This window comes from Syngnathus acus, chromosome 13, assembly GCF_901709675.1.
Source record: "Syngnathus acus chromosome 13, fSynAcu1.2, whole genome shotgun sequence".
In the NCBI taxonomy this organism is placed as follows: Eukaryota; Metazoa; Chordata; class Actinopteri; order Syngnathiformes; family Syngnathidae; genus Syngnathus; species Syngnathus acus.
The window spans coordinates 117335-143396 of NC_051098.1; the positions used below are offsets into that span (position 1 = coordinate 117335).

At 37.0% G+C, this 26062-nt stretch overlaps 2 protein-coding genes and 1 long non-coding RNA gene across 4 annotated transcripts in view; 2 read left to right on the top strand and 1 right to left on the bottom strand.

The window, feature by feature from the left end:
* The window catches only part of appbp2 (amyloid beta precursor protein (cytoplasmic tail) binding protein 2), a 226908-nt gene that overhangs the window by 32061 nt on the left and 168785 nt on the right, over nt 1-26062 (top strand). For both annotated transcript variants that reach the window (XM_037268417.1, XM_037268418.1), the window contains exon 2: nt 4048-4136. In XM_037268417.1, the coding sequence (XP_037124312.1) occupies nt 4048-4136 (89 nt within the window). The remainder of the gene's footprint in view (nt 1-4047; nt 4137-26062) is intronic.
* Nucleotides 1091-3006, bottom strand: LOC119132870 (general transcription factor II-I repeat domain-containing protein 2A-like). The gene is made up of 2 exons (XM_037268448.1): nt 1908-3006; nt 1091-1719 (listed from the first exon to the last, which is right to left on the bottom strand). Exons 1-2 carry the CDS (start codon nt 2978-2980, stop codon nt 1692-1694), a joined length of 1101 nt encoding a protein of 366 aa, XP_037124343.1. The 5' UTR covers nt 2981-3006; the 3' UTR covers nt 1091-1691.
* LOC119132891 lies at nt 22379-24562 on the top strand. The gene is made up of 2 exons (XR_005099976.1): nt 22379-22430; nt 24433-24562. It is a non-coding gene; the product is annotated as an uncharacterized LOC119132891 (long non-coding RNA).

The window sequence follows — 26062 nt, forward strand, 5'->3', positions numbered from 1 at the left end:
TTGTCAACAATTTTAGGTTAAAGAGCGTTTTCGAACCATTTAATCAACAAATGTTTGGCAAACAGGGGGATTCTGCCAGATGTTTCCATTTTACTCATCGAACCAATGCAGATGTTACAAAATGACAAACATCGGCGGATACCGATTTTAATACGATATATCGTGCATCCCTACTTTTAAGTCCCGCAGACCTTCCACCGCTTGGATGACAAGAAAAGGTTTCAACATCGAGTGGCAGACATTGTGCTAATGCTGTAATGTAAACAATGGTACCGTCTCGGTACACTAAAACAGCTGAAAAAAAAAGTAAGAATTAAAAAAAACTGTAAAACTTACGAGGCCCAAGTTCCTTACTCACAGTTCTCAAAGCCTGCTCCTGTACTTTTGTCCCGGTATTGTTACTTTGACTTATTGTAGTTCTCGGATGATCATCTTTTTGTGCATTAGGTTCTCTACTTTCACCACAAAGTCCACCGGTACACAACGCAGTGTGTCACGTGGTACGTTCTCAAAGCCGATTGGCTCACACAAGGTGTAGTGCAGGCGTGTCAAACTCAGTTTGGCTCTGGGGCCGGATCCAGACTTTCTGTTCTCAGGTGGGCCGGATCAGTAAAAGAATGTCAACTCCAACTATTTAGCTTTGTTTTTCAGTACTATGCTTTATCATTCAGCCTACATTTGTAGCCTACCCTACATATTATAATCACGGATGACAAGGGATCTTTTCTAAGCACAACACATTTATTCACAAACAATGGAGAAAAAAAATGATTTTCATGTTTGGCATTGAATGTGTTAACAACTGGTTTATTTTAACAGTTGAGTGATTGCAGTTTTACACCTGAACCAACTCACCACACTAAACAAACTCAAGTGGGAGCTATGAAAAAAAATGTTTTGCCTTAATTGTCATACTGCTTTGAAATAATAATAAATAAAAATACAAAATAAATGTTTTAGCAGTGCATGGGCAATAAGATTAGACTACATCAGCTCAAACTACTGGGCTGGGCCTACTGAAGCTGAGAATATACTGCACAATATTAATTGTCTTTAATATGAAACCAGATTAATCTTATTTTTAATGATCTGTATTCATGAGTGCAAACAAATGTCGTGTCATCACACTTTTTTCTCTCTCTCACTGCACTCCTGCAGTCTACTTGCTGCTGCTGGCTCCTGAAACTTGGCATCTTTTTGCCTTTACAAGTGCGTCGATATCAGGTGTCAAATCCTGAGTAGCAGCACATTTAACAATGTCATTCAAGTGTTCATTTGTCAACCTTGAGCGCTGCTTTGTTTTATTATTGTTCATCACGGAGAACACCTGTTCACAAAGATAAGTAGTCCCAAACATGGAGAGAACCTTTGCAGTCATGGCTGTTAATTTGGGGTAACCTGGCACAAGATACTGATAAAACGTATCCAATCCCACGGACCCAAATTTATCCTTCATAGCGGAATCGCACTGCAAGTCAATAAGCTCGAGCTGAATGTCCGCTGGCACATCAGAAGGCTTCACTGTAAATGGCGAGCGAAAAAAGCCGAACTTGTTCTCAAGTTCACTGAAAACCTGAAACCTCCGCTCAAACTCTCGCAGCAAATCTGTTATGTTGTCTTTATATTTATCCAAATCGGGACGATCCGGTGCCTTCGGACGCACAGCTGTGAGACATGAGAAGTGCGTGGTGTCACCGCTGGATAGCTGCGTCTCCCACAGTGACAGTTTCATCTTGAACGCACTTATGCTGTCGTAATATTGAGTGACAACTCTGTTACGGCCCTGCAATGTAGTGTTAAGTGTATTCAAGTGTTGCGTAATATCTACCATGAAGGCAAGATCCTGCACCCATTCCTTGCATTGAAGTTCCTTTACTGGGCGTCCCTTCTTCTCCATAAAATGTCCAATTTCGCCTCGTAGCTCAAAGAAGCGCTTGAGTACTGCACCTCTGCTTAACCAGCGCACGTCAGTGTGGTATGGTAGGCCAGCACGAATGTCATGATCACTGAGAAATGAGTCAAACTGGCGGTGATTTAGACCGCGAGCTCTGATGAAATTGACAGTTTTCACAACCACGCTCATAACATGGTCCATTTGCAGTGTTTTGCAACATAACGCCTCCTGGTGCAAAATACAGTGAAATGCCCAAAACTCCTGTCCTCCATTTGCGGTCTGTACTTTGTCACGGACTTTTGTGGCAACGCCTGCCTTTCTCCCCACCATTGATGGCGCACCGTCGGTCGCCAGGCTCACAGCACGGGACCAGTCCGCCTCCACCTTGTCCAGCGCTCCAACGAGAGCGCTGAAAATGTCCTCTGCTGTTGTGGTGTCATTAATGGGCACCAATTCAAGCAGCTCCTCGGTGATGGTCAAAGTTTCATCAACACCTCTAATGAATATGGCCAGTTGAGCAATATCTGTGACATCGGTGCTCTCATCTATTGCAATTGAAAATGCGATAAATGATTTGATTTTCTCTTTCAATTGGCTGCTCAAGTCACTTGAGAGTTCTGTCACCCGATCTGCGACAGTGTTCCTCGTTAGACTAATATTGGCAAAGGCAGGTCTCTTTTCAGGGCACACGACTTCTGCAGCCTTCAGCATGCAAGTTTTTACAAACTCCCCATCAGCAAATGGCTTGGATGCCTGCACCAGCTCGTTGGCAATAATGTAGCTGGCTCTTACAGCCCCATCAGCGATATCGCGGCTGCGCGTAAAAGCAGACTGCTGTTTCTTCAGACCAGCGACCAATTTGTTTATCTCGTCTTTTCTTATTTGTCCTTTCAAGTGGTCATACTTGTCTTTATGATGAGTCTCGTAGTGGCGCCGAATATTAAATTCTTTGAACACTGCAACTTGCTGATTACAAACCAAGCACACTGGTTTTGTCTTCACTTCTGTGAATAAATAATTCTCAGTCCATTTTTCCTGGAAAACCCTGCACTCCGTGTCCACTTTTCTTTTTTTTGACAGTGCCATTTTGGGAAGGGTGTGTTGACCGATAACTTGTTTAGTAGTAGTTATTTCTAGTTGGACACCACGTTGCGAATGTTTCTTTCCTGGTACTAACTCGTGTCAGTGCCGCATGCTGGACGTGAGCTCTTTTACACATTTACTGCCCTCTAGCGGCCGGAGGGAGCATTTGAGTTGTATTTATTTTAAAGAATCATAACTTTTGATAGAAATGAGCTAGTGACTCGCTTCTTTTTTTGACATACTCAGAAATTTATGACGGGCCGGATTAAATCATCCAACGGGCCGGGTCCGGCCCGCGGGCCGTATGTTTGACATGCCTGGTGTAGTGCATAAAAAGTTAACATTCTTTATATCCAGCGGAGAGGTGGGCAGAGTGAATTTGTGTTGTGCGTCCCATGCTCCAAATGCCTCATCTGCGCCTCATCTGCGCCGCTCTGCACTCGCGCGACCGCATTGACTGCCACTGCCAGAAACACTGGCAAGATATTTGTGAATGCATCAGCCTCAAAAAGGTTGGTGACCCCTGCTCTACATGTGTTTTAAAATTGATGATATTCACACTTACCTTTTGCAAAACCTTCATCATTAGCAAAATGGTTGAAAAAACAGGAAAAAAACACTCGTCAACACCGGTGAGAATTCAGTTTGCGAGGACAAAAGGTTAATTTGCGTCTTATCTTTTGGCCACTCAAATAACAGTTGGTCTAATTGTGAACATTGCATTGGCACACACCGCTGAGGCATTTTGTCAAAAAACGCGCTGACAATGACAAAGAGCAGTGAACGGGACAATCCACAGTACAATGGCTGACTGAACACTTGGCGTACTTGAAATTACATCATCTCAGATTACCGTCGATTGCCAAACAAAAGCTTTTCATTTTTAAGAGTGTTATGGGACTAATTACGAATCTGGGTAGGTTACATCAAAAAAACAAAAAAGGTATGCTTGAAATAGTTTTAGCCATTAAATGATATAAAAAAAGTTTACTTCACATTTGATTTTTAACGGGCAGTCAGCCTTTTCACATTTTGTGGTCATTAAAGTCCTCTTTTTTTGTGTCTCTCAGCTTTACCAGCAGGGCAGGCTCTGTCAGCTAGGAGGGGAGTTTTGTGACCTGGAAGTGTTTGCTAAAGTTCTTCGAGCTTCAGACAAGAGGTAAGACTACCTATAAAAAGACACTACTATGTTTTGCGTAGGAGCAGGAGGAGCTGCTGCTACAGACACCTCTTGCGTCTTGAGCTGCGACTGAGCGCCTGTGCACTGGGGCCTCATTGTCCTCCGGTCTGAAAAACATACTGGCAGCCTCATCACCTTTGACCTTTGTTTTTTGTCTTTTGAATTTTTTCTCTTATTTCTTCTGATATTCTTAGCCATACTTTAGCATACTGCAATTCTTTTTCTTTACTTTTTTCCTTTGATCCCTTTTTCTTTCTAGCCACACTGGACTCCAAAATCTCAACCACTATTTTCTATATGTCAGTTTTTATTTTTCCATCTACTCCATGCTTTTTCTTCCGCTTTGGCATATACCTCATACAATCAGAAAAATATACTTATCATGTAATTTTCCATCTCCTTCAAGAGTCCCTTTATTCAGGGATTTAATAAGGTGCACCAGACTATAAGCTGCACCAGCTAAAATTCGTGATTTTCTTAGTTTTATACTTATATAAACCGCACCGGACTATAAGCCGCACGAGTTATTTACAAAGAAAGACAGTACACAGAAAGTCTTTTTAAAGTTTTAATCACATTCACATGTCGTTGTAAACACGGAAGTAACAGCACTAGCTGGGCTAAAGTTTTAATAGCATTAACATTTCGTTGTAAACACGGAAGTAACAGCACTAGCTGGGCTAAAGTTTTAATAACATTAACATTTTGTTGTAAACACGGAAGTAACAGCACTAACTAGGCGGATAAAAAAAAAACATACCAGTAAACAGTCACTGAGCCGTCTTTGTCTTCCTCCTGTCCACTGAAACCAGCTAAATCTTCCTCCTCAGTGTCCGATTGGAATAGCGCCAGATTTACGTCGCAACACTCTTTCTCATTCTCTCTTTCGTTGTCGCTTTCATCGTCACTTTTGTCTTGAGGCAAATTTACTCCTGAGCTTGTGCTCTCGTCACGCAGCAGACCTGCTTTTCGAAACCCGTTGGTGATGGTGAATTTTTTCACACTGCTCCACGCTGTCAGGGTCCACTGGCAGACTTGTGCGAAAGTTGCTCTTCGCATGCGTCCAGGTTTTGTAAACGATTTCTCGCCGCTGGTCATCCAAGCCTCCCATTCAAGTCGGAGGGCCACTTTAAATTGATTCATTTATTCCAAGTTTACGTGCAACCGCTCTGTTCCCTTCTTTATCAGCCAGCTCAATGGCTCTTAACTTGAAAGCTGCGTCATACGCACACCTTCCAGTGTCTTCCATCATTGGGCTCTGTTTATGCTAACTTTCCTCGTGCACAATGCGCCACTACTGTCTTCCTCGACGCATGTATTCCACCTCTCTCACTCTTACCTTTTCTGCTCAAGCCCCCCCTGATGGCCGTTAGAAAAAATGCATGTAAAGTCGCCGCATGATCGCGTAAGGTTTTTGATGTTTAATTACCATTTGTAAGAGAATATACACAAAGGTGATTGTCAGGAAAGAGATGATTATTTAGAGACGCATAACTTTTATTAACATAACAGCACAACAGCGGTCCACAGCCTTTTTATGAGTGTATAAGTGCCATATTAGTCATGAGAAAAATCACAGACAAAAACCCTGTGTAAGCCGCACCGGACTGTAAGCCGCAGGGTTCACAATTTGAGAAAAAAGTAGCGTCTTATAGTCCGAAATTCATGTTATATCTATCTATCTATCTATCTATCTATCTATCTATCTATCTATCTATCTATCTATCTATCTATCTATCTATCTATCTATCTATCTACCTATCCATCCATCTATCTATCTATCCATCTATCCATCTATCCATCCATCCATCCATCCATCCATCCATCCATCCATCCATCCATCCATCCATCCATCCATCCATCCAACCAACCAACCAACCAACCAACCAACCCACCCCCACACAGTGCTGGACAAAAGTATTGGCACCCCAGCAATTCCGTCAGATAATGGTCAATTTCTCCCAGAAAATGATTGCAATTACAAATGCTTTGATATTAAAATGTTCATTTTGTTTGTGTTTAATGTTAAACTACAAAAATAATTTTCCAAAAAGCCAAAATGGATATAATTCCAGACCGAACATATGTAAAAAAAGGGGGTAGACAAAAGGATTGGCACCCTTTGAAAAATCATGTGATGCTTCTCTAATTTGCAGCTCAGTGGCCTAGTGGTAGAGTGTCCGCCCTGAGACTGGAAGGTTGTGGGTTCAAACCCCGGCCGGGTCATACCAAAGACTACAAAAATGGGACCCATTGCCTCCCTGCTTGGCACTCAGCATTAAGGGTTGGAATTGGGGGGTTAGATCACCAACTGATTCCCGAGCGCGGCACCGCTGCTGCTCACTGCTCCCCTCTCCCCCAGGGGATGGATTAAAATCACACGGGGATGGGTTAAATGCAGAGGACAAATTTCACTACACCCAGGTGTGTGTGTGACGATCATTGGGACTTTAATCTGTAATCTAATTTGTATACTTAACAGTGCCTGTTACTTACCTGTGGCACATAAGAGGTAGTCACAATCACTAAATAACACTTGCAGCCAGTTGAAATGGATTAAAGTTGACAACCTCTGTTCTGTGTCCTTGTGTGTACCACATTGAGCATGGAGAAAAGAAAGAAGACCAAAGAACTGTATGAGGACTTGAAAGCAAAATTGTGAGTAAGGGCAATCTCAAGGCTACAAGTCCATTTCCAAAGACCTGGATGTTTCTGCATCTACCGTGAGCAGTGAAGTGTCATCAAGACGTTTGAAGCCCATGGCACTGTGGCTAAGCTCAGTGGCCTAGTGGTAGAGTGTCCGCCCTGAGACTGGAAGGTTGTGGGTTCAAACCCTGGCCGGGTCATACCAAAGACTATAACAATGGGACCCATTGCCTCCCTGCTTGGCACTCAGCATTAAGGGTTGGAATTGGGGGGTTAGATCACCAAATGATTCCCGAGCGCGGCACCGCTGCTGCTCACTGCTCCCCTCTCCCCCAGGGGATGGATCAAAATCACATGGGGATGGGTTAAATGCAGAGGACAAATTTCACCACACCCAGATGTCTGAGTGACGATCATTGGGACTTTAACTTTTAACTTTAACTTTAACCTCCCTGGATGTGGACAGAAAAGAAAAATTGACGAAAGATTTCAACGAAAGATTGTGCGGATGGTGGATAAAGAACCTCGACTAACATCCAAAAAGTTCAAGCTGTCCTGCAGTCCGGGGGTACAACAGTGTAAACCCGTACTATCTGTCGGCGTCTGAATGAAAACAGACTCAACGGTAGGATACCCAGGACTTCTGACCCAGAGACATAAAAAACCTAGGCTGGAGTTTGCCAAAACTTTCCTGAGAAGGGCAAAAACGTTTTGGAAGAATGTTGTCTGCTCAGATGAGACAGAAATAGAGCTTTTTTTGTGAAAAGGCATCAACACAGAGTTCACAGGAAAAAAAACGAGGCCTTCAAAGAAAAGAACACGGTCCCTACAGTCAAATATGGGGGAGGTTCCCTTATGTTTTGGGGTTGCTTTTCTGCTTCTGCCACTGGACTGCTTGACTGTGTGCATGGCATTATGAAGTCTGAAGACTACCAACAAATTTTGCAGCATAATGTAAGGCCCAGTGTGAGAAACTGGGTCTCCCTAAGATGTCCTCCGTGATGTTCTTGATCACTCTTCTCCTTTCCATCCTGGTAATGCCCAATGTACTTAAGGTTTTGTAGAGTGATTGGCCCGTAACACCTCTGCAGCCAACCTTGATGGGCATACACCTCGCCTTCTAGCAAGACTGCTTGCGGCAGTCAATGACCAGCTCCTCGTACTTAGTCCTCTTTCTCTTGTGGACCTTGTCCAGTCTGTCCTCCCATGGCACTGTCATCTCCATCAAGATGATGTTCTTCGTCTCCTCTGAGACCAGGAGGATGTCTGGCCTCAGGGTGGTTGTGGCAATGTGCTGGGAGAACTTCAGCTACTTCTCCAGGTCAACAGACAGCTGCCAGTCTTTAGCAGTCGCTAGTAGTCCTGGTGGGTTCCTGGCTCCTGCTGTTTTTCCCAGGCGCTCGCCAGCCTTCACAAAGGCAATCGTCCGGGTGGTGTAGCGGGACCGTTTACTGCTGCTGATTCCCATGCTGATGGCTTCCGCGATGGCTCTCAGGACCTGGTTGTGGTGCCAGGTTTATCGACCCCGCAACTCAGGATGTGCTCCCTGCCTGGGCACTGTGGACAGTTGGGAAACACCGTCTTGGCTCAGATGGAGAATTTTGATGGGCTAGGCAGGATGTCATATACTGCCTGGACAAGGAACTTTATGCGCTGTGGCTCTGGCCGCCACAACTCTGTTCATGAGACTTTTTGGTCGATGCTTGCTCCCACCTTGTCCGGGCACTCTGCTGCCTCTGGCTGACAGCTCTGCTGGTCATCCACCTCCTCCACCTCTGCCCTCTCCTCCTCCTGCACCAGTCTGCGTCTCTCCTTCCGCTTGGCCTTCTCAAACTGTGTTGTAAAGGTCCATCTGGAGGCTTTCTCTGCTTCCTCCGTGATGTTCTTGATCACTCTTTTCCTTTCCATCCTGGTAATGCCCAGGTTATATAGTTATGAATCCAAAAGTTACTTGAAACTCTTATTTTCCTTCTACAATTTTGTATTGATAAAATCAATGATTCAATTATTAATTGTGTGAAGGCGAAGGCCTTCACACATATGTTATTCTACACCATTCTCTATTATTATTGTGTGAAGGCGATGGCCTTCACACATATGTTATTCTACTTTTTTCACTTTATTGTGTGAAGGCGAAGGCCTTCACACATTGGTATTCTACTTTATTAGTGTGAAGGTGAAACCTTCACACTATTGTTATTCCTGTCCTTTATTATTATTAGTGTGAAGGTGTAACCTTCACACTATTGTTATTCCTGTCCTTTATTATTATTATTATTGTGTGAAGGCGATGGCCTTCACACATATGTTATTCTACTTTATTATTATTATTATTATTCTCTTTTATTCTCCACACTTTTTTGTCCCGCTTCTTCTTCCACAAAATTCATCCGATTCACTCCATTCCACTTTTCACGTATTCCAAATATTCACGACATGAGCGCTTCCATTTTTCTAATTCCGAAAATTTTCCGTTTTCGCAAAATTCCCAGAATTCCGACAAATTTTTCCCCATTCATTCTTAATGTAACATTCGACATTTCACAAAATTTCGTTTTTCACCTCTCATTTCTACATTTTTCAACCGATTCAACCCATTCCAACTTTCAACTGTTCAACCTTTTGCCTACCTATTCCACAACTTCCCACTTACCAAAAACTTCACATCTTTTATTTTGAAATTCAACCAAAATTCTCTAAAATTCCGTTTTTCTACTCTAATTTCTACATTTTTCAACCGATTCAACCCATTCCAACTTTCAACTGTTCATCTTTTGCCTACCTATTCCACAACTTCCCACTTACCAAAAACTTCACATCTTTTATTTTGAAATTCAACCAAAATTCTCTAAAATTCCGTTTTTCTACTCTAATTTCTACATTTTTCAACCGATTCAACCCATTCCAACTTTCAACTGTTCATCTTTTGCCTACCTATTCCACAACTTCCCACTTACCAAAAACTTCACATCTTTTATTTTGAAATTCAACCAAAATTCTCTAAAATTCCGTTTTTCTACTCTAATTTCTACATTTTTCAACCGATTCAACCCATTCCAACTTTCAACTGTTCATCTTTTGCCTACCTATTCCACAACTTCCCACTTACCAAAAACTTCACATCTTTTATTTTGAAATTCACACCCAATTCCTTTTTCCTTTCTCATTTCTACATTTTTCAACCGATTCAACCCATTCCAACTTTCAACTGTTCATCATTTTCTACCTATTCCACAACTTCCCACTTACCAAAAACTTCACATCTTTTATTTTGAAATTCACACCCAATTCTCCAATATTTCCTTTTTCCCTTCTCATTTCTACATTTTTCAACCGATTCAACCCATTCCAACTTTCAACTGTTCATCATTTTTCTACCTATTCCACAACTTCCCAAAAACTTCACATCTTTTATTTTGAAATTCACACCCAATTCCTTTTTCCCTTCTCATTTCTACATTTTTCAACCGATTCAACCCATTCCAACTTTCAACCTTTTGCCTACCTATTCCACAACTTCCCACTTACATTCCCCGAAGAAGTTATTCATACATTTCGCCTTCACACGCAATTTCTCCAGAAATTGCACATTCTAGTTATTATTAGTGTGAAGGTGAAACCTTCACACTATTGTTATTCCTGTACTTTATTAGTGTGAAGGTGAAACCTTCACACTATTGTTATTGTTGTCCTTTATTAGTGTGAAGGTGAAACCTTCACACTATTGTTATTCCTGTACTTTATTATTATTATTATACTACATCTTCCGCTCACTTTTTCGCTGATTAACTACTTCCACATACTTCAACCGATTCACTCCATTCCACTTTTCACTTATTCCAAATATTCATGACACCATTGCTTACATTTTTTTTGTTCCACAAATTTTCCGTTTTCACAGAATTCCCAAATTTCCGGCAATTTTTTCCCCATTCATTCTTAATGGCAGATTCAACATTTCACATTTACGTTGTTCCAGATTGAAATTCACATAATTCAACACATTCAAATCACATTGGGGACATTCCCAAACTTGCCAAATTCAAAATTTTCACGTTTCATCTTTTATTTTGAAATTCACACCCAATTCACCAATATTTCCTTTTTCCCTTCTCATTTCTACATTTTTCAACCCATTCAACCCATTCCAACTTTCAACTGTTCATCATTTTTCTACCTATTCCACAACTTCCCAAAAACTTCACATCTTTTATTTTGAAATTCACACCCAATTCCTTTTTCCCTTCTCATTTCTACATTTTTCAACCGATTCAACCCATTCCAACTTTCAACTGTTCATCATTTTTCTACCTATTCCACAACTTCCCAAAAACTTCACATCTTTTATTTTGAAATTCACACCCAATTCCTTTTTCCCTTCTCATTTCTACATTTTTCAACCGATTCAACCCATTCCAACTTTCAACTGTTCATCATTTTTCTACCTATTCCACAACTTCCCAAAAACTTCACATCTTTTATTTTGAAATTCACACCCAATTCCTTTTTCCCTTCTCATTTCTACATTTTTCAACCCATTCAACCCATTCCAACTTTCAACTGTTCATTATCTTTCTACCTATTCCACAACTTACCAAAAACTTCACATCTTTTATTTTGAAATTCACACCCAATTCCTTTTTCCCTTCTCATTTCTACATTTTCCAACCGATTCAACCCATTCCAACTTTCAACTGTTCATCATTTTTCTACCTATTCCACAACTTCCCAAAAACTTCACATCTTTTATTTTGAAATTCACACCCAATTCCTTTTTCCCTTCTCATTTCTACATTTTTCAACCGATTCAACCCATTCCAACTTTCAACTGTTCATTATCTTTCTACCTATTCCACAACTTACCAAAAACTTCACATCTTTTATTTTGAAATTCACACCCAATTCCTTTTTCCCTTCTCATTTCTACATTTTTCAACCCATTCAACCCATTCCAACTTTCAACTGTTCATCATTTTTCTACCTATTCCACAACTTCCCACTTACCAAAAACTTCACATCTTTTATTTTGAAATTCACACCCAATTCCTTTTTCCTTTCTCATTTCTACATTTTCCAACCGATTCAACCCATTCCAACTTTCAACTGTTCATCATTTTTCTACCTATTCCACAACTTCCCAAAAACTTCACATCTTTTATTTTGAAATTCACACCCAATTCCTTTTTCCCTTCTCATTTCTACATTTTTCAACCGATTCAACCCATTCCAACTTTCAACTGTTCATTATCTTTCTACCTATTCCACAACTTACCAAAAACTTCACATCTTTTATTTTGAAATTCACACCCAATTCCTTTTTCCCTTCTCATTTCTACATTTTTCAACCCATTCAACCCATTCCAACTTTCAACTGTTCATCATTTTTCTACCTATTCCACAACTTCCCACTTACCAAAAACTTCACATCTTTTATTTTGAAATTCACACCCAATTCCTTTTTCCTTTCTCATTTCTACATTTTTCAACCGATTCAACCCATTCCAACTATCAACTGTTCATCATTTTCTACCTATTCCACAACTTCCCACTTACCAAAAACTTCACATCTTTTATTTTGAAATTCACACCCAATTCCTTTTTCCCTTCTCATGTCTACATTTTTCAACCGATTCAACCCATTCCAACTTTCAACTGTTCATCATTTTTCTACCTATTCCACAACTTCCCACTTACCAAAAACTTCACATCTTTTATTTTGAAATTCACACCCAATTCCTTTTTCCCTTCTCATTTCTACATTTTTCAACCGATTCAACTTGTTTCAACATCATTCTTCTTCACCTTCACACGCAATTTCTTCAGGAATTGCAATTCTAGTTATTATTATTCTACATCTTCCGCTCACTTTTTTGCTGATTAACTACTTCCACATACTTCAACCGATTCACTCCATTCCACTTTTCACTTATTCCAAATATTCATGACACCATTGCTTACATTTTTTTTGTTCCACAAATTTTCCGTTTTCACAGAATTCCCAAATTTCCGGCAATTTTTTCCCCATTCATTCTTAATGGCAGATTCAACATTTCACATTTACGTTGTTCCAGTTTGAAATTCACATCGTTCAACACATTCAAATCACATTGGGGACATTCCCAAACTTGCCAAATTCATAATTTTCACGTTTTCATCTTTTATTTTGAAATTCACACCCAATTCACCAATATTTCCTTTTTCCCTTCTCATTTCTACATTTTTCAACCCATTCAACCCATTCCAACTTTCAACTGTTCATCCTTTTTCTACCTATTCCACAACTTCCCACTTACCAAAAACTTCACATCTTTTATTTTGAAATTCACAGCCAATTCCTTTTTCCCTTCTCATTTCTACATTTTTCAACCGATTCAACCCATTCCAACTTTCAACTGTTCATCATTTTTCTACCTATTCCACAACTTCCCACTTACCAAAAACTTCACATCTTTTATTTTGAAATTCACACCCAATTCCTTTTTCCTTTCTCATTTCTACATTTTTCAACCGATTCAACCCATTCCAACTTTCAACTGTTCATCATTTTCTACCTATTCCACAACTTCCCACTTACCAAAAACTTCACATCTTTTATTTTGAAATTCACACCCAATTCCTTTTTCCCTTCTCATTTCTACATTTTTCAACCGATTCAACCCATTCCAACTTTCAACTGTTCATCATTTTTCTACCTATTCCAACACTTCCCAAAAACTTCACATCTTTTATTTTGAAATTCATACCCAATTCCTTTTTCCCTTCTCATTTCTACATTTTTCAACCGATTCAACCCATTCCAACTTTCAACTGTTCATCATTTTTCTACCTATTCCACAACTTCCCAAAAACTTCACATCTTTTATTTTGAAATTCACACCCAATTCCTTTTTCCCTTCTCATTTCTACATTTTTCAACCGATTCAACTCATTCCAACTTTCAACTGTTCATTATCTTTCTACCTATTCCACAACTTCCCAAAAACTACACATCTTTTATTTTGAAATTCACACCCAATTCCTTTTTCCCTTCTCATTTCTACATTTTTCAACCGATTCAACCCATTCCAACTTTCAACTGTTCATCATTTTTCTACCTATTCCACAACTTCCCAAAAACTTCACATCTTTTATTTTGAAATTCACACCCAATTCCTTTTTCCCTTCTAATTTCTACATTTTTCAACCCATTCAACCCATTCCAACTTTCAACTGTTCATTATCTTTCTACCTATTCCACAACTTACCAAAAACTTCACATCTTTTATTTTGAAATTCACACCCAATTCCTTTTTCCCTTCTCATTTCTACATTTTTCAACCGATTCAACCCATTCCAACTTTCAACTGTTCATCATTTGTCTACCTATTCCACAACTTACCAAAAACTTCACATCTTTTATTTTGAAATTCACACCCAATTCCTTTTTCCCTTCTCATTTCTACATTTTTCAACCGATTCAACCCATTCCAACTTTCAACTGTTCATTATCTTTCTACCTATTCCACAACTTACCAAAAACTTCATCTTTTATTTTGAAATTCACACCCAATTCCTTTTTCCCTTCTCATTTCTACATTTTTCAACCGATTCAACCCATTCCAACTTTCAACTGTTCATCATTTTCCTACCTATTCCACAACTTCCCACTTACCAAAAACTTCACATCTTTTATTTTGAAATTCACACCCAATTCCTTTTTCCCTTCTCATTTCTACATTTTTCAACCTATTCAACCCATTCCAACTTTCAACTGTTCATCATTTTTCTACCTATTCCACAACTTCCCAAAAACTTCACATCTTTTATTTTGAAATTCACACCCAATTCCTTTTTCCCTTCTCATTTCTACATTCTTCAACCGATTCAACCCATTCCAACTTTCAACTCTTCATTATCTTTCTACCTATTCCACAACTTACCAAAAACTTCACATCTTTTATTTTGAAATTCACACCCAATTCCTTTTTCCCTTCTCATTTCTACATTTTTCAACCGATTCAACCCATTCCAACTTTCAACTGTTCATCATTTTTCTACCTATTCCACAACTTCCCACTTCCCAAAAATTTCACATCTTTTATTTTGAAATTCACACCCAATTCCTTTTTCCCTTCTCATTTCTACATTTTTCAACCGATTCAACTTGTTTCAACATCATTCTTCTTCACCTTCACACGCAATTTCTTCAGGAATTGCAATTCTAGTTATTATTATTCTACTTATTCCGCTCACTTTTTTGTCGATTAACTACTTCCACATACTTCAACCGATTCACTCCGTTCCACTTTTCACTTATTCCAAATATTCATGACATGGGTGCTTACATTTTTTTCCTTCCAAAAATTTTCCGTTTTCACAAAATTCCCAAATTTCCGGCAATTTTTTCCCCATTCATTCTTAATGGCAGATTCAACATTTCACATTTACGTTGTTCCAGTTTGAAATTCACATAATTCAACACATTCAAATCACATTGGGGACATTCCCAAACTTGCCAAATTCAAAATTTTCACGTTTTCATCTTTTATTTTGAAATTCACACCCAATTCACCAATATTTCCTTTTTCCCTTCTCATTTCTACATTTTTCAACCCATTCAACCCATTCCAACTTTCAACTGTTCATCATTTTTCTACCTATTCCACAACTTCCCACTTACCAAAAACTTCACATCTTTTATTTTGAAATTCACACCCAATTCCTTTTTCCCTTCTCATTTCTACATTTTTCAACCGATTCAACCCATTCCAACTTTCAACTGTTCATCATTTTTCTACCTATTCCACAACTTCCCACTTACCAAAAACTTCACATCTTTTATTTTGAAATTCACACCCAATTCCTTTTTCCCTTCTCATTTCTACATTTTTCAACCGATTCAACTTGTTTCAACATCATTCTTCTTCACCTTCACACGCAATTTCTTCAGGAATTGCAATTCTAGTTATTAGTGTGAAGGTGAAACCTTCACACTATTGTTATTCCTGTCCTTTATTATTATTCTACATCTTCCGCTCACTTTTTTGACGCTTAACTACTTCCACATACTTCAACCGATTCACTCCATTCCACTTTTCACTTATTCCAAATATTCATGACACGGCTGCTTACATTTTTTTTGTTCCACAAATTTTCCGTTTTCACAAAATTCACAAATTTCCGGCAATTTTTTCCCCATTCATTCTTAATGGCAGATTCAACATTTCACATTTACGTTGTTCCAGTTTGAAATTCACATAATTCAACACATTCAAATCACATTGGGGACATTCCCAAACTTGCCAAATTCAAAATTTTCACGTTTTCATCTTTTATTTTGAAATTCACACCCAATTCACCAATATTTCCTTTTTCCCTTCTCATTTCTACATTTTTCAACCCATTCAACCCATTCCAACTTTCAACTGTTCATTATCTTTCTACCTATTCCACAACTTACCAAAAACTTCACATCTTTTATTTTGAAATTCACACCCAATTCCTTTTTCCCTTCTCATTTCCACATTTTTCAACCGATTCAACCCATTCCAACTTTCAACTGTTCATCATTTTTCTACCTATTCCACAACTTCCCAAAAACTTCACATCTTTTATTTTGAAATTCACACCCAATTCCTTTTTCCCTTCTCATTTCTACATTTTTCAACCGATTCAACCCATTCCAACTTTCAACTGTTCATTATCTTTCTACCTATTCCACAACTTACCAAAAACTTCACATCTTTTATTTTGAAATTCACCCCCAATTCCTTTTTCCCTTCTCATTTCTACATTTTTCAACCGATTCAACCCATTCCAACTTTCAACTGTTCATCATTTTTCTACCTATTCCACAACTTCCCACTTACCAAAAACTTCACATCTTTTTAGTGTGAAGGTGATTTATTTTGAAATTCACACCCAATTTTCCTAAATTTCCTTTTTCCCTTCTTATTTCTACATTTTTCAACCGATTCAACTTGTTTCAACATCATTCTTCTTCACCTTCACACGCAATTTCTTCAGGAATTGCAATTCTAGTTATTATTATTCTACATCTTCCGCTCACTTTTTCAATGATTAACTACTTCCACATACTTCAACCGATTCACTCCATTCCACTTTTCACTTATTCCAACTATTCATGACACCATTGCTTACATTTTTTTCCTTCCAAAAATTTTCCGTTTTCACAAAATTCACAAATTTCCGGCAATTTTTTCCCCATTCATTCTTAATGGCAGATTCAACATTTCACATTTACGTTGTTCCAGTTTGTAATTCACATCATTCAACACATTCAAATCACATTGGGGACATTCCCAAACTTGCCAAATTCAACATTTTCACGTTTTCATCTTTTATTTTGAAATTCACACCCAATTCACCAATATTTCCTTTTTCCCTTCTCGTTTCTACATTTTTCAACCCATTCAACCCATTCCAACTTTCAACTGTTCATTGTCTTTCTACCTATTCCACAACTTACCAAAAACTTCACATCTTTTATTTTGAAATTCACACCCAATTCCTTTTTCCCTTCTCATTTCTACATTTTTCAACCGATTCAACCCATTCCAACTTTCAACTGTTCATCATTTTTCTACCTATTCCACAACTTCCCAAAAACTTCACATCTTTTATTTTGAAATTCACACCCAATTCCTTTTTCCCTTCTCATTTCTACATTTTTCAACCGATTCAACCCATTCCAACTTTCAACTGTTCATCATTTTTCTACCTATTCCAACACTTCCCAAAAACTTCACATCTTTTATTTTGAAATTCATACCCAATTCCTTTTTCCCTTCTCATTTCTACATTTTTCAACCGATTCAACCCATTCCAACTTTCAACTGTTCATCATTTTTCTACCTATTCCACAACTTCCCAAAAACTTCACATCTTTTATTTTGAAATTCACACCCAATTCCTTTTTCCCTTCTCATTTCTACATTTTTCAACCGATTCAACTCATTCCAACTTTCAACTGTTCATTATCTTTCTACCTATTCCACAACTTCCCAAAAACTACACATCTTTTATTTTGAAATTCACACCCAATTCCTTTTTCCCTTCTCATTTCTACATTTTTCAACCCATTCAACCCATTCCAACTTTCAACTGTTCATCATTTTTCTACCTATTCCACAACTTCCCAAAAACTTCACATCTTTTATTTTGAAATTCACACCCAATTCCTTTTTCCCTTCTAATTTCTACATTTTTCAACCCATTCAACCCATTCCAACTTTCAACTGTTCATTATCTTTCTACCTATTCCACAACTTACCAAAAACTTCACATCTTTTATTTTGAAATTCACACCCAATTCCTTTTTCCCTTCTCATTTCTACATTTTTCAACCGATTCAACCCATTCCAACTTTCAACTGTTCATCATTTGTCTACCTATTCCACAACTTACCAAAAACTTCACATCTTTTATTTTGAAATTCACACCCAATTCCTTTTTCCCTTCTCATTTCTACATTTTTCAACCGATTCAACCCATTCCAACTTTCAACTGTTCATTATCTTTCTACCTATTCCACAACTTACCAAAAACTTCATCTTTTATTTTGAAATTCACACCCAATTCCTTTTTCCCTTCTCATTTCTACATTTTTCAACCGATTCAACCCATTCCAACTTTCAACTGTTCATCATTTTCCTACCTATTCCACAACTTCCCACTTACCAAAAACTTCACATCTTTTATTTTGAAATTCACACCCAATTCCTTTTTCCCTTCTCATTTCTACATTTTTCAACCTATTCAACCCATTCCAACTTTCAACTGTTCATCATTTTTCTACCTATTCCACAACTTCCCAAAAACTTCACATCTTTTATTTTGAAATTCACACCCAATTCCTTTTTCCCTTTTCATTTCTACATTTTTCAACCGATTCAACCCATTCCAACTTTCAACTGTTCATTATCTTTCTACCTATTCCACAACTTCCCAAAAACTTCACATCTTTTATTTTGAAATTCACACCCAATTCCTTTTTCCCTTCTCATTTCTACATTTTTCAACCCATTCCAACTTTCAACTGTTCATCATTTTTCTACCTATTCCACAACTTCCCACTTACCAAAAACCTCACATCTTTTATTTTGAAATTCACACCCAATTCCTTTTTCCCTTCTCATTTCTACATTTTTCAACCGATTCAACCCATTCCAACTTTCAACTGTTCATCATTTTTCTACCTATTCCACAACTTCCCAAAAACTTCACATCTTTTATTTTGAAATTCACACCCAATTCCTTTTTTCCCTTCTCATTTCTACATTTTTCAACCGATTCAACCCATTCCAACTTTCAACTGTTCATTATCTTTCTACCTATTCCACAACTTACCAAAAACTTCACATCTTTTATTTTGAAATTCACACCCAATTCCTTTTTCCCTTCTCATTTCTACATTTTTCAACCCATTCCAACTTTCAACTGTTCATTATCTTTCTACCTATTCCACAACTTACCAAAAACTTCACATCTTTTATTTTGAAATTCACACCCAATTCCTTTTTCCCTTCTCATTTCTACATTTTTCAACCGATTCAACCCATTCCAACTTTCAACTGTTCATCATTTTTCTACCTATTCCACAACTTCCCACTTCCCAAAAACCGATTCAACTTGTTTCAACATCATTCTTCTTCACCTTCACACGCAATTTCTTCAGGAATTGCAAATTCTAGTTAGTGTGAAGGTGAAACCTTCACACTATTGTTATTCCTGTACTTTATTATTATTATTCTACTTATTCCGCTCACTTTTTCACTCATTAACTACTTCCACATACTTCAACCGATTCACTCCATTCCACTTTTCACTTATTCCAAATATTCATGACACGGCTGCTTACATTTTTCTTGTTCCAAAACGATTCAACCCATTCCAACTTTCAACTGTTCATCATTTTTCTACCTATTCCACAACTTCCCAAAAACTTCACATCTTTTATTTTGAAATTCACACCCAATTCCTTTTTCCCTTCTCATTTCTACATTTTTCAACCGATTCAACCCATTCCAACTTTCAACTCTTCATTATCTTTCTACCTATTCCACAACTTACCAAAAACTTCATCTTTTATTTTGAAATTCACACCCAATTCCTTTTTCCCTTCTCATTTCTACATTTTTCAACCGATTCAACCCATTCCAACTTTCAACTGTTCATCATTTTTCTACCTATTCCACAACTTCCCACTTCCCAAAAATTTCACATCTTTTATTTTGAAATTCACACCCAATTCCTTTTTCCCTTCTCATTTCTACATTTTTCAACCCATTCAACTTGTTTCAACATCATTCTTCTTCACCTTCACACGCAATTTCTTCAGGAATTGCAAATTCTAGTTATTATTATTATTCTACATCTTCCGCTCACTTTTTCAATGATTAACTACTTCCACATACTTCAACCGATTCACTCCATTCCACTTTTCACTTATTCCAAATATTCATGACACCATTGCTTACATTTTTTTCCTTCCAAAAATTTTCCGTTTTCACAAAATTCACAAATTTCCGGCAATTTTTTCCCCATTCATTCTTAATGGCAGATTCAACATTTCACATTTACGTTGTTCCAGTTTGTAATTCACATCATTCAACACATTCAAATCACATTGGGGACATTCCCAAACTTGCCAAATTCAACATTTTCACGTTTTCATCTTTTATTTTGAAATTCACACCCAATTCACCAATATTTCCTTTTTCCCTTCTCGTTTCTACATTTTTCAACCCATTCAACCCATTCCAACTTTCAACTGTTCATTGTCTTTCTACCTATTCCACAACTTACCAAAAACTTCACATCTTTTATTTTGAAATTCACACCCAATTCCTTTTCCCTTCTCATTTCTACATTTTTCAACCGATTCAACCCATTCCAACTTTCAACTGTTCATCATTTTTCTACCTATTCCACAACTTCCCAAAAACTTCACATCTTTTATTTTGAAATTCACACCCAATTCCTTTTTCCCTTCTCATTTCTACATTTTTCAACCGATTCAACCCATTCCAACTTTCAACTGTTCATTATCTTTCTACCTATTCCACAACTTACCAAAAACTTCACATCTTTTATTTTGAAATTCACACCCAATTCCTTTTTCCCTTCTCAATTCTACATTTTTCAACCGATTCAACCCATTCCAACTTTCAACTGTTCATCATTTTTCTACCTATTCCACAACTTACCAAAAACTTCACATCTTTTATTTTGAAATTCACACCCAATTCCTTTTTCCCTTCTCATTTCTACATTTTTCAACCGATTCAACCCATTCCAACTTTCAACTGTTCATTATCTTTCTACCTATTCCACAACTTACCAAAAACTTCATCTTTTATTTTGAAATTCACACCCAATTCCTTTTTCACTTCTCATTTCTACATTTTTCAACCGATTCAACTTGTTTCAACATCATTCTTCTTCACCTTCACACGCAATTTCTTCAGGAATTGCAAATTCTAGTTATTATTATTATTCTACTTATTCCGCTCACTTTTTCACTCATTAACTACTTCCACATACTTCAACCGATTCACTCCATTCCACTTTTCACTTATTCCAAATATTCATGACACGGCTGCTTACATTTTTTTCCTTCCAAATATTTTCCGTTTTCACAAAATTCACAAATTTCCGGCAATTTTTTCCCCATTCATTCTTAATGGCAGATTCAACATTTCACATTTACGTTGTTCCAGTTTGAAATTCACATCATTCAACACATTCAAATCACATTGGGGACATTCCCAAACTTGCCAAATTCAACATTTTCACGTTTTCATCTTTTATTTTGAAATTCACACCCAATTCACCAATATTTCCTTTTTCCCTTCTCATTTCTACATTTTTCAACCCATTCAACCCATTCCAACTTTCAACTGTTCATTATTTTTCTACCTATTCCACAACTTCCCAAAAACTTCACATCTTTTATTTTGAAATTCACACCCAATTCCTTTTTCCCTTTTCATTTCTACATTTTTCAACCGATTCAACCCATTCCAACTTTCAACTGTTCATTATCTTTCTACCTATTCCACAACTTACCAAAAACTTCACATCTTTTATTTTGAAATTCACACCCAATTCCTTTTTTCCTTCTCATTTCTACATTTTTCAACCGATTCAACCCATTCCAACTTTCAACTGTTCATCATTTTTCTACCTATTCCACAACTTCCCAAAAACTTCACATCTTTTATTTTGAAATTCACACCCAATTCCTTTTTCCCTTCTCATTTCTACATTTTTCAACCCATTCAACCCATTCCAACTTTCAACTCTTCATTATCTTTCTACCTATTCCACAACTTACCAAAAACTTCATCTTTTATTTTGAAATTCACACCCAATTCCTTTTTCCCTTCTCATTTCTACATTTTTCAACCGATTCAACCCATTCCAACTTTCAACTGTTCATCATTTTTCTACCTATTCCACAACTTCCCACTTCCCAAAAATTTCACATCTTTTATTTTGAAATTCACACCCAATTCCTTTTTCCCTTCTCATTTCTACATTTTTCAACCGATTCAACTTGTTTCAACATCATTCTTCTTCACCTTCACACGCAATTTCTTCAGGAATTGCAAATTCTAGTTATTAGTGTGAAGGTGAAACCTTCACACTATTGTTATTCCTGTCCTTTATTATTAGTGTGAAGGTGAAACCTTCACACTATTGTTATTCCTGTCCTTTATTAGTGTGAAGGTGAAACCTTCACACTATTGTTATTGTTGTCCTTTATTAGTGTGAAGGTGAAACCTTCACACTATTGTTATTCCTGTCCTTTATTATTATTCTACATCTTCCGCTCACTTTTTTGACGCTTAACTACTTCCACATACTTCAACCGATTCACTCCATTCCACTTTTCACTTATTCCAAATATTCATGACACGGCTGCTTACATTTTTTTTGTTCCACAAATTTTCCGTTTTCACAAAATTCACAAATTTCCGGCAATTTTTTCCCCATTCATTCTTAATGGCAGATTCAACATTTCACATTTACGTTGTTCCAGTTTGAAATTCACATCATTCAACACATTCAAATCACATTGGGGACATTCCCAAACTTGCCAAATTCAAAATTTTCACGTTTTCATCTTTTATTTTGAAATTCACACCCAATTCACCAATATTTCCTTTTTCCCTTCTCATTTCTACATTTTTCAACCCATTCAACCCATTCCAACTTTCAACTGTTCATCCTTTTTCTACCTATTCCACAACTTCCCACTTACCAAAAACTTCACATCTTTTATTTTGAAATTCACACCCAATTCCTTTTTCCCTTCTCATTTCTACATTTTTCAACCGATTCAACCCATTCCAACTTTCAACTGTGCATCATTTTTCTACCTATTCCACAACTTCCCACTTACCAAAAACTTCACATCTTTTATTTTGAAATTCACACCCAATTCCTTTTTCCTTTCTCATTTCTACATTTTTCAACCGATTCAACCCATTCCAACTTTCAACTGTTCATCATTTTCTACCTATTCCACAACTTCCCACTTACCAAAAACTTCACATCTTTTATTTTGAAATTCACACCCAATTCCTTTTTCCCTCTCATTTCTACATTTTTCAACCGATTCAACCCATTCCAACTTTCAACTGTTCATCATTTTTCTACCTATTCCAACACTTCCCAAAAACTTCACATCTTTTATTTTGAAATTCATACCCAATTCCTTTTTCCCTTCTCATTTCTACATTTTTCAACCGATTCAACCCATTCCAACTTTCAACTGTTCATCATTTTTCTACCTATTCCACAACTTCCCAAAAACTTCACATCTTTTATTTTGAAATTCACACCCAATTCCTTTTTCCCTTCTCATTTCTACATTTTTCAACCGATTCAACCCATTCCAACTTTCAACTGTTCATCATTTTTCTACCTATTCCACAACTTCCCAAAAACTTCACATCTTTTATTTTGAAATTCACACCCAATTCCTTTTTCCCTTCTCATTTCTACATTTTTCAACCCATTCAACCCATTCCAACTTTCAACTGTTCATTATCTTTCTACCTATTCCACAACTTACCAAAAACTTCACATCTTTTATTTTGAAATTCACACCCAATTCCTTTTTCCCTTCTCATTTCTACATTTTTCAACCGATTCAACCCATTCCAACTTTCAACTGTTCATCATTTTTCTACCTATTCCACAACTTCCCAAAAACTTCACATCTTTTATTTTGAAATTCACACCCAATTCCTTTTTCCCTTCTCATTTCTACATTTTTCAACCGATTCAACCCATTCCAACTTTCAACTGTTCATTATCTTTCTACCTATTCCACAACTTACCAAAAACTTCACATCTTTTATTTTGAAATTCACACCCAATTCCTTTTTCCCTTCTCATTTCTACATTTTTCAACCGATTCAACCCATTCCAACTTTCAACTGTTCATCATTTTTCTACCTATTCCACAACTTCCCAAAAACTTCACATCTTTTATTTTGAAATTCACACCCAATTCCTTTTTCCCTTCTCATTTCTACATTTTTCAACCGATTCAACTTGTTTCAACATCATTCTTCTTCACCTTCACACGCAATTTCTTCAGGAATTGCAATTCTAGTTATTATTCTACTTATTCCGCTCACTTTTTTGCTGATTAACTACTTCCACATACTTCAACCGATTCACTCCGTTCCACTTTTCACTTATTCCAAATATTCATGACACGGCTGCTTACATTTTTTTTGTTCCACAAATTTTCCGTTTTCACAAAATTCCCAAATTTCCGGCAATTTTTTCCCCATTCATTCTTAATGGCAGATTCAACATTTCACATTTACGTTGTTCCAGTTTGAAATTCACATCATTCAACACATTCAAATCACATTGGGGACATTCCCAAACTTGCCAAATTCAAAATTTTCACGTTTTCATCTTTTATTTTGAAATTCACACCCAATTCACCAATATTTCCTTTTTCCCTTCTCATTTCTACATTTTTCAACCGATTCAACCCATTCCAACTTTCAACTGTTCATTATTTTTCTACCTATTCCACAATTTACCAAAAACTTCACATCTTTTATTTTGAAATTCACACCCAATTCTCCAATATTTCCTTTTTCCCTTCTCATTTCTACATTTTTCAACCGATTCAACCCATTCCAACTTTCAACTGTTCATCATTTTTCTACCTATTCCACAACTTCCCAAAAACTTACATCTTTTATTTTGAAATTCACACCCAATTCCTTTTTCCCTTCTCATTTCTACATTTTTCAACCGATTCAACCCATTCCAACTTTCAACTGTTCATCATTTTTCTACCTATTCCACAACTTCCCAAAAACTTCACATCTTTTATTTTGAAATTCACACCCAATTCTTTTTTCCCTTCTCATTTCTACATTTTTCAACCGATTCAACCCATTCCAACTTTCAACTGTTCATCATTTTTCTACCTATTCCACAACTTCCCAAAAACTTCACATCTTTTATTTTGAAATTCACACCCAATTCCTTTTTCCCTTCTCATTTCTACATTTTTCAACCGATTCAACCCATTCCAACTTTCAACTGTTCATCATTTTCCTACCTATTCCACAACTTACCAAAAACTTCACATCTTTTATTTTGAAATTCACACCCAATTCCTTTTTCCCTTCTCATTTCTACATTTTTCAACCGATTCAACCCATTCCAACTTTCAACTGTTCATCATTTTTCTACCTATTCCACAACTTCCCAAAAACTTCACATCTTTTATTTTGAAATTCACACCCAATTCCTTTTTCCCTTCTCATTTCTACATTTTTCAACCGATTCAACCCATTCCAACTTTCAACTGTTCATCATTTTTCTACCTATTCCACAACTTACCAAAAACTTCACATCTTTTATTTTGAAATTCACACCCAATTCCTTTTTCCCTTCTCATTTCTACATTTTTCAACCGATTCAACCCATTCCAACTTTCAACTGTTCATTATCTTTCTACCTATTCCACAACTTACCAAAAACTTCATCTTTTATTTTGAAATTCACACCCAATTCCTTTTTCCCTTCTCATTTCTACATTTTTCAACCGATTCAACCCATTCCAACTTTCAACTGTTCATCATTTTTCTACCTATTCCACAACTTCCCACTTACCAAAAACTTCACATCTTTTATTTTGAAATTCACACCCAATTCCTTTTTCCCTTCTCATTTCTACATTTTTCAACCGATTCAACTTGTTTCAACATCAT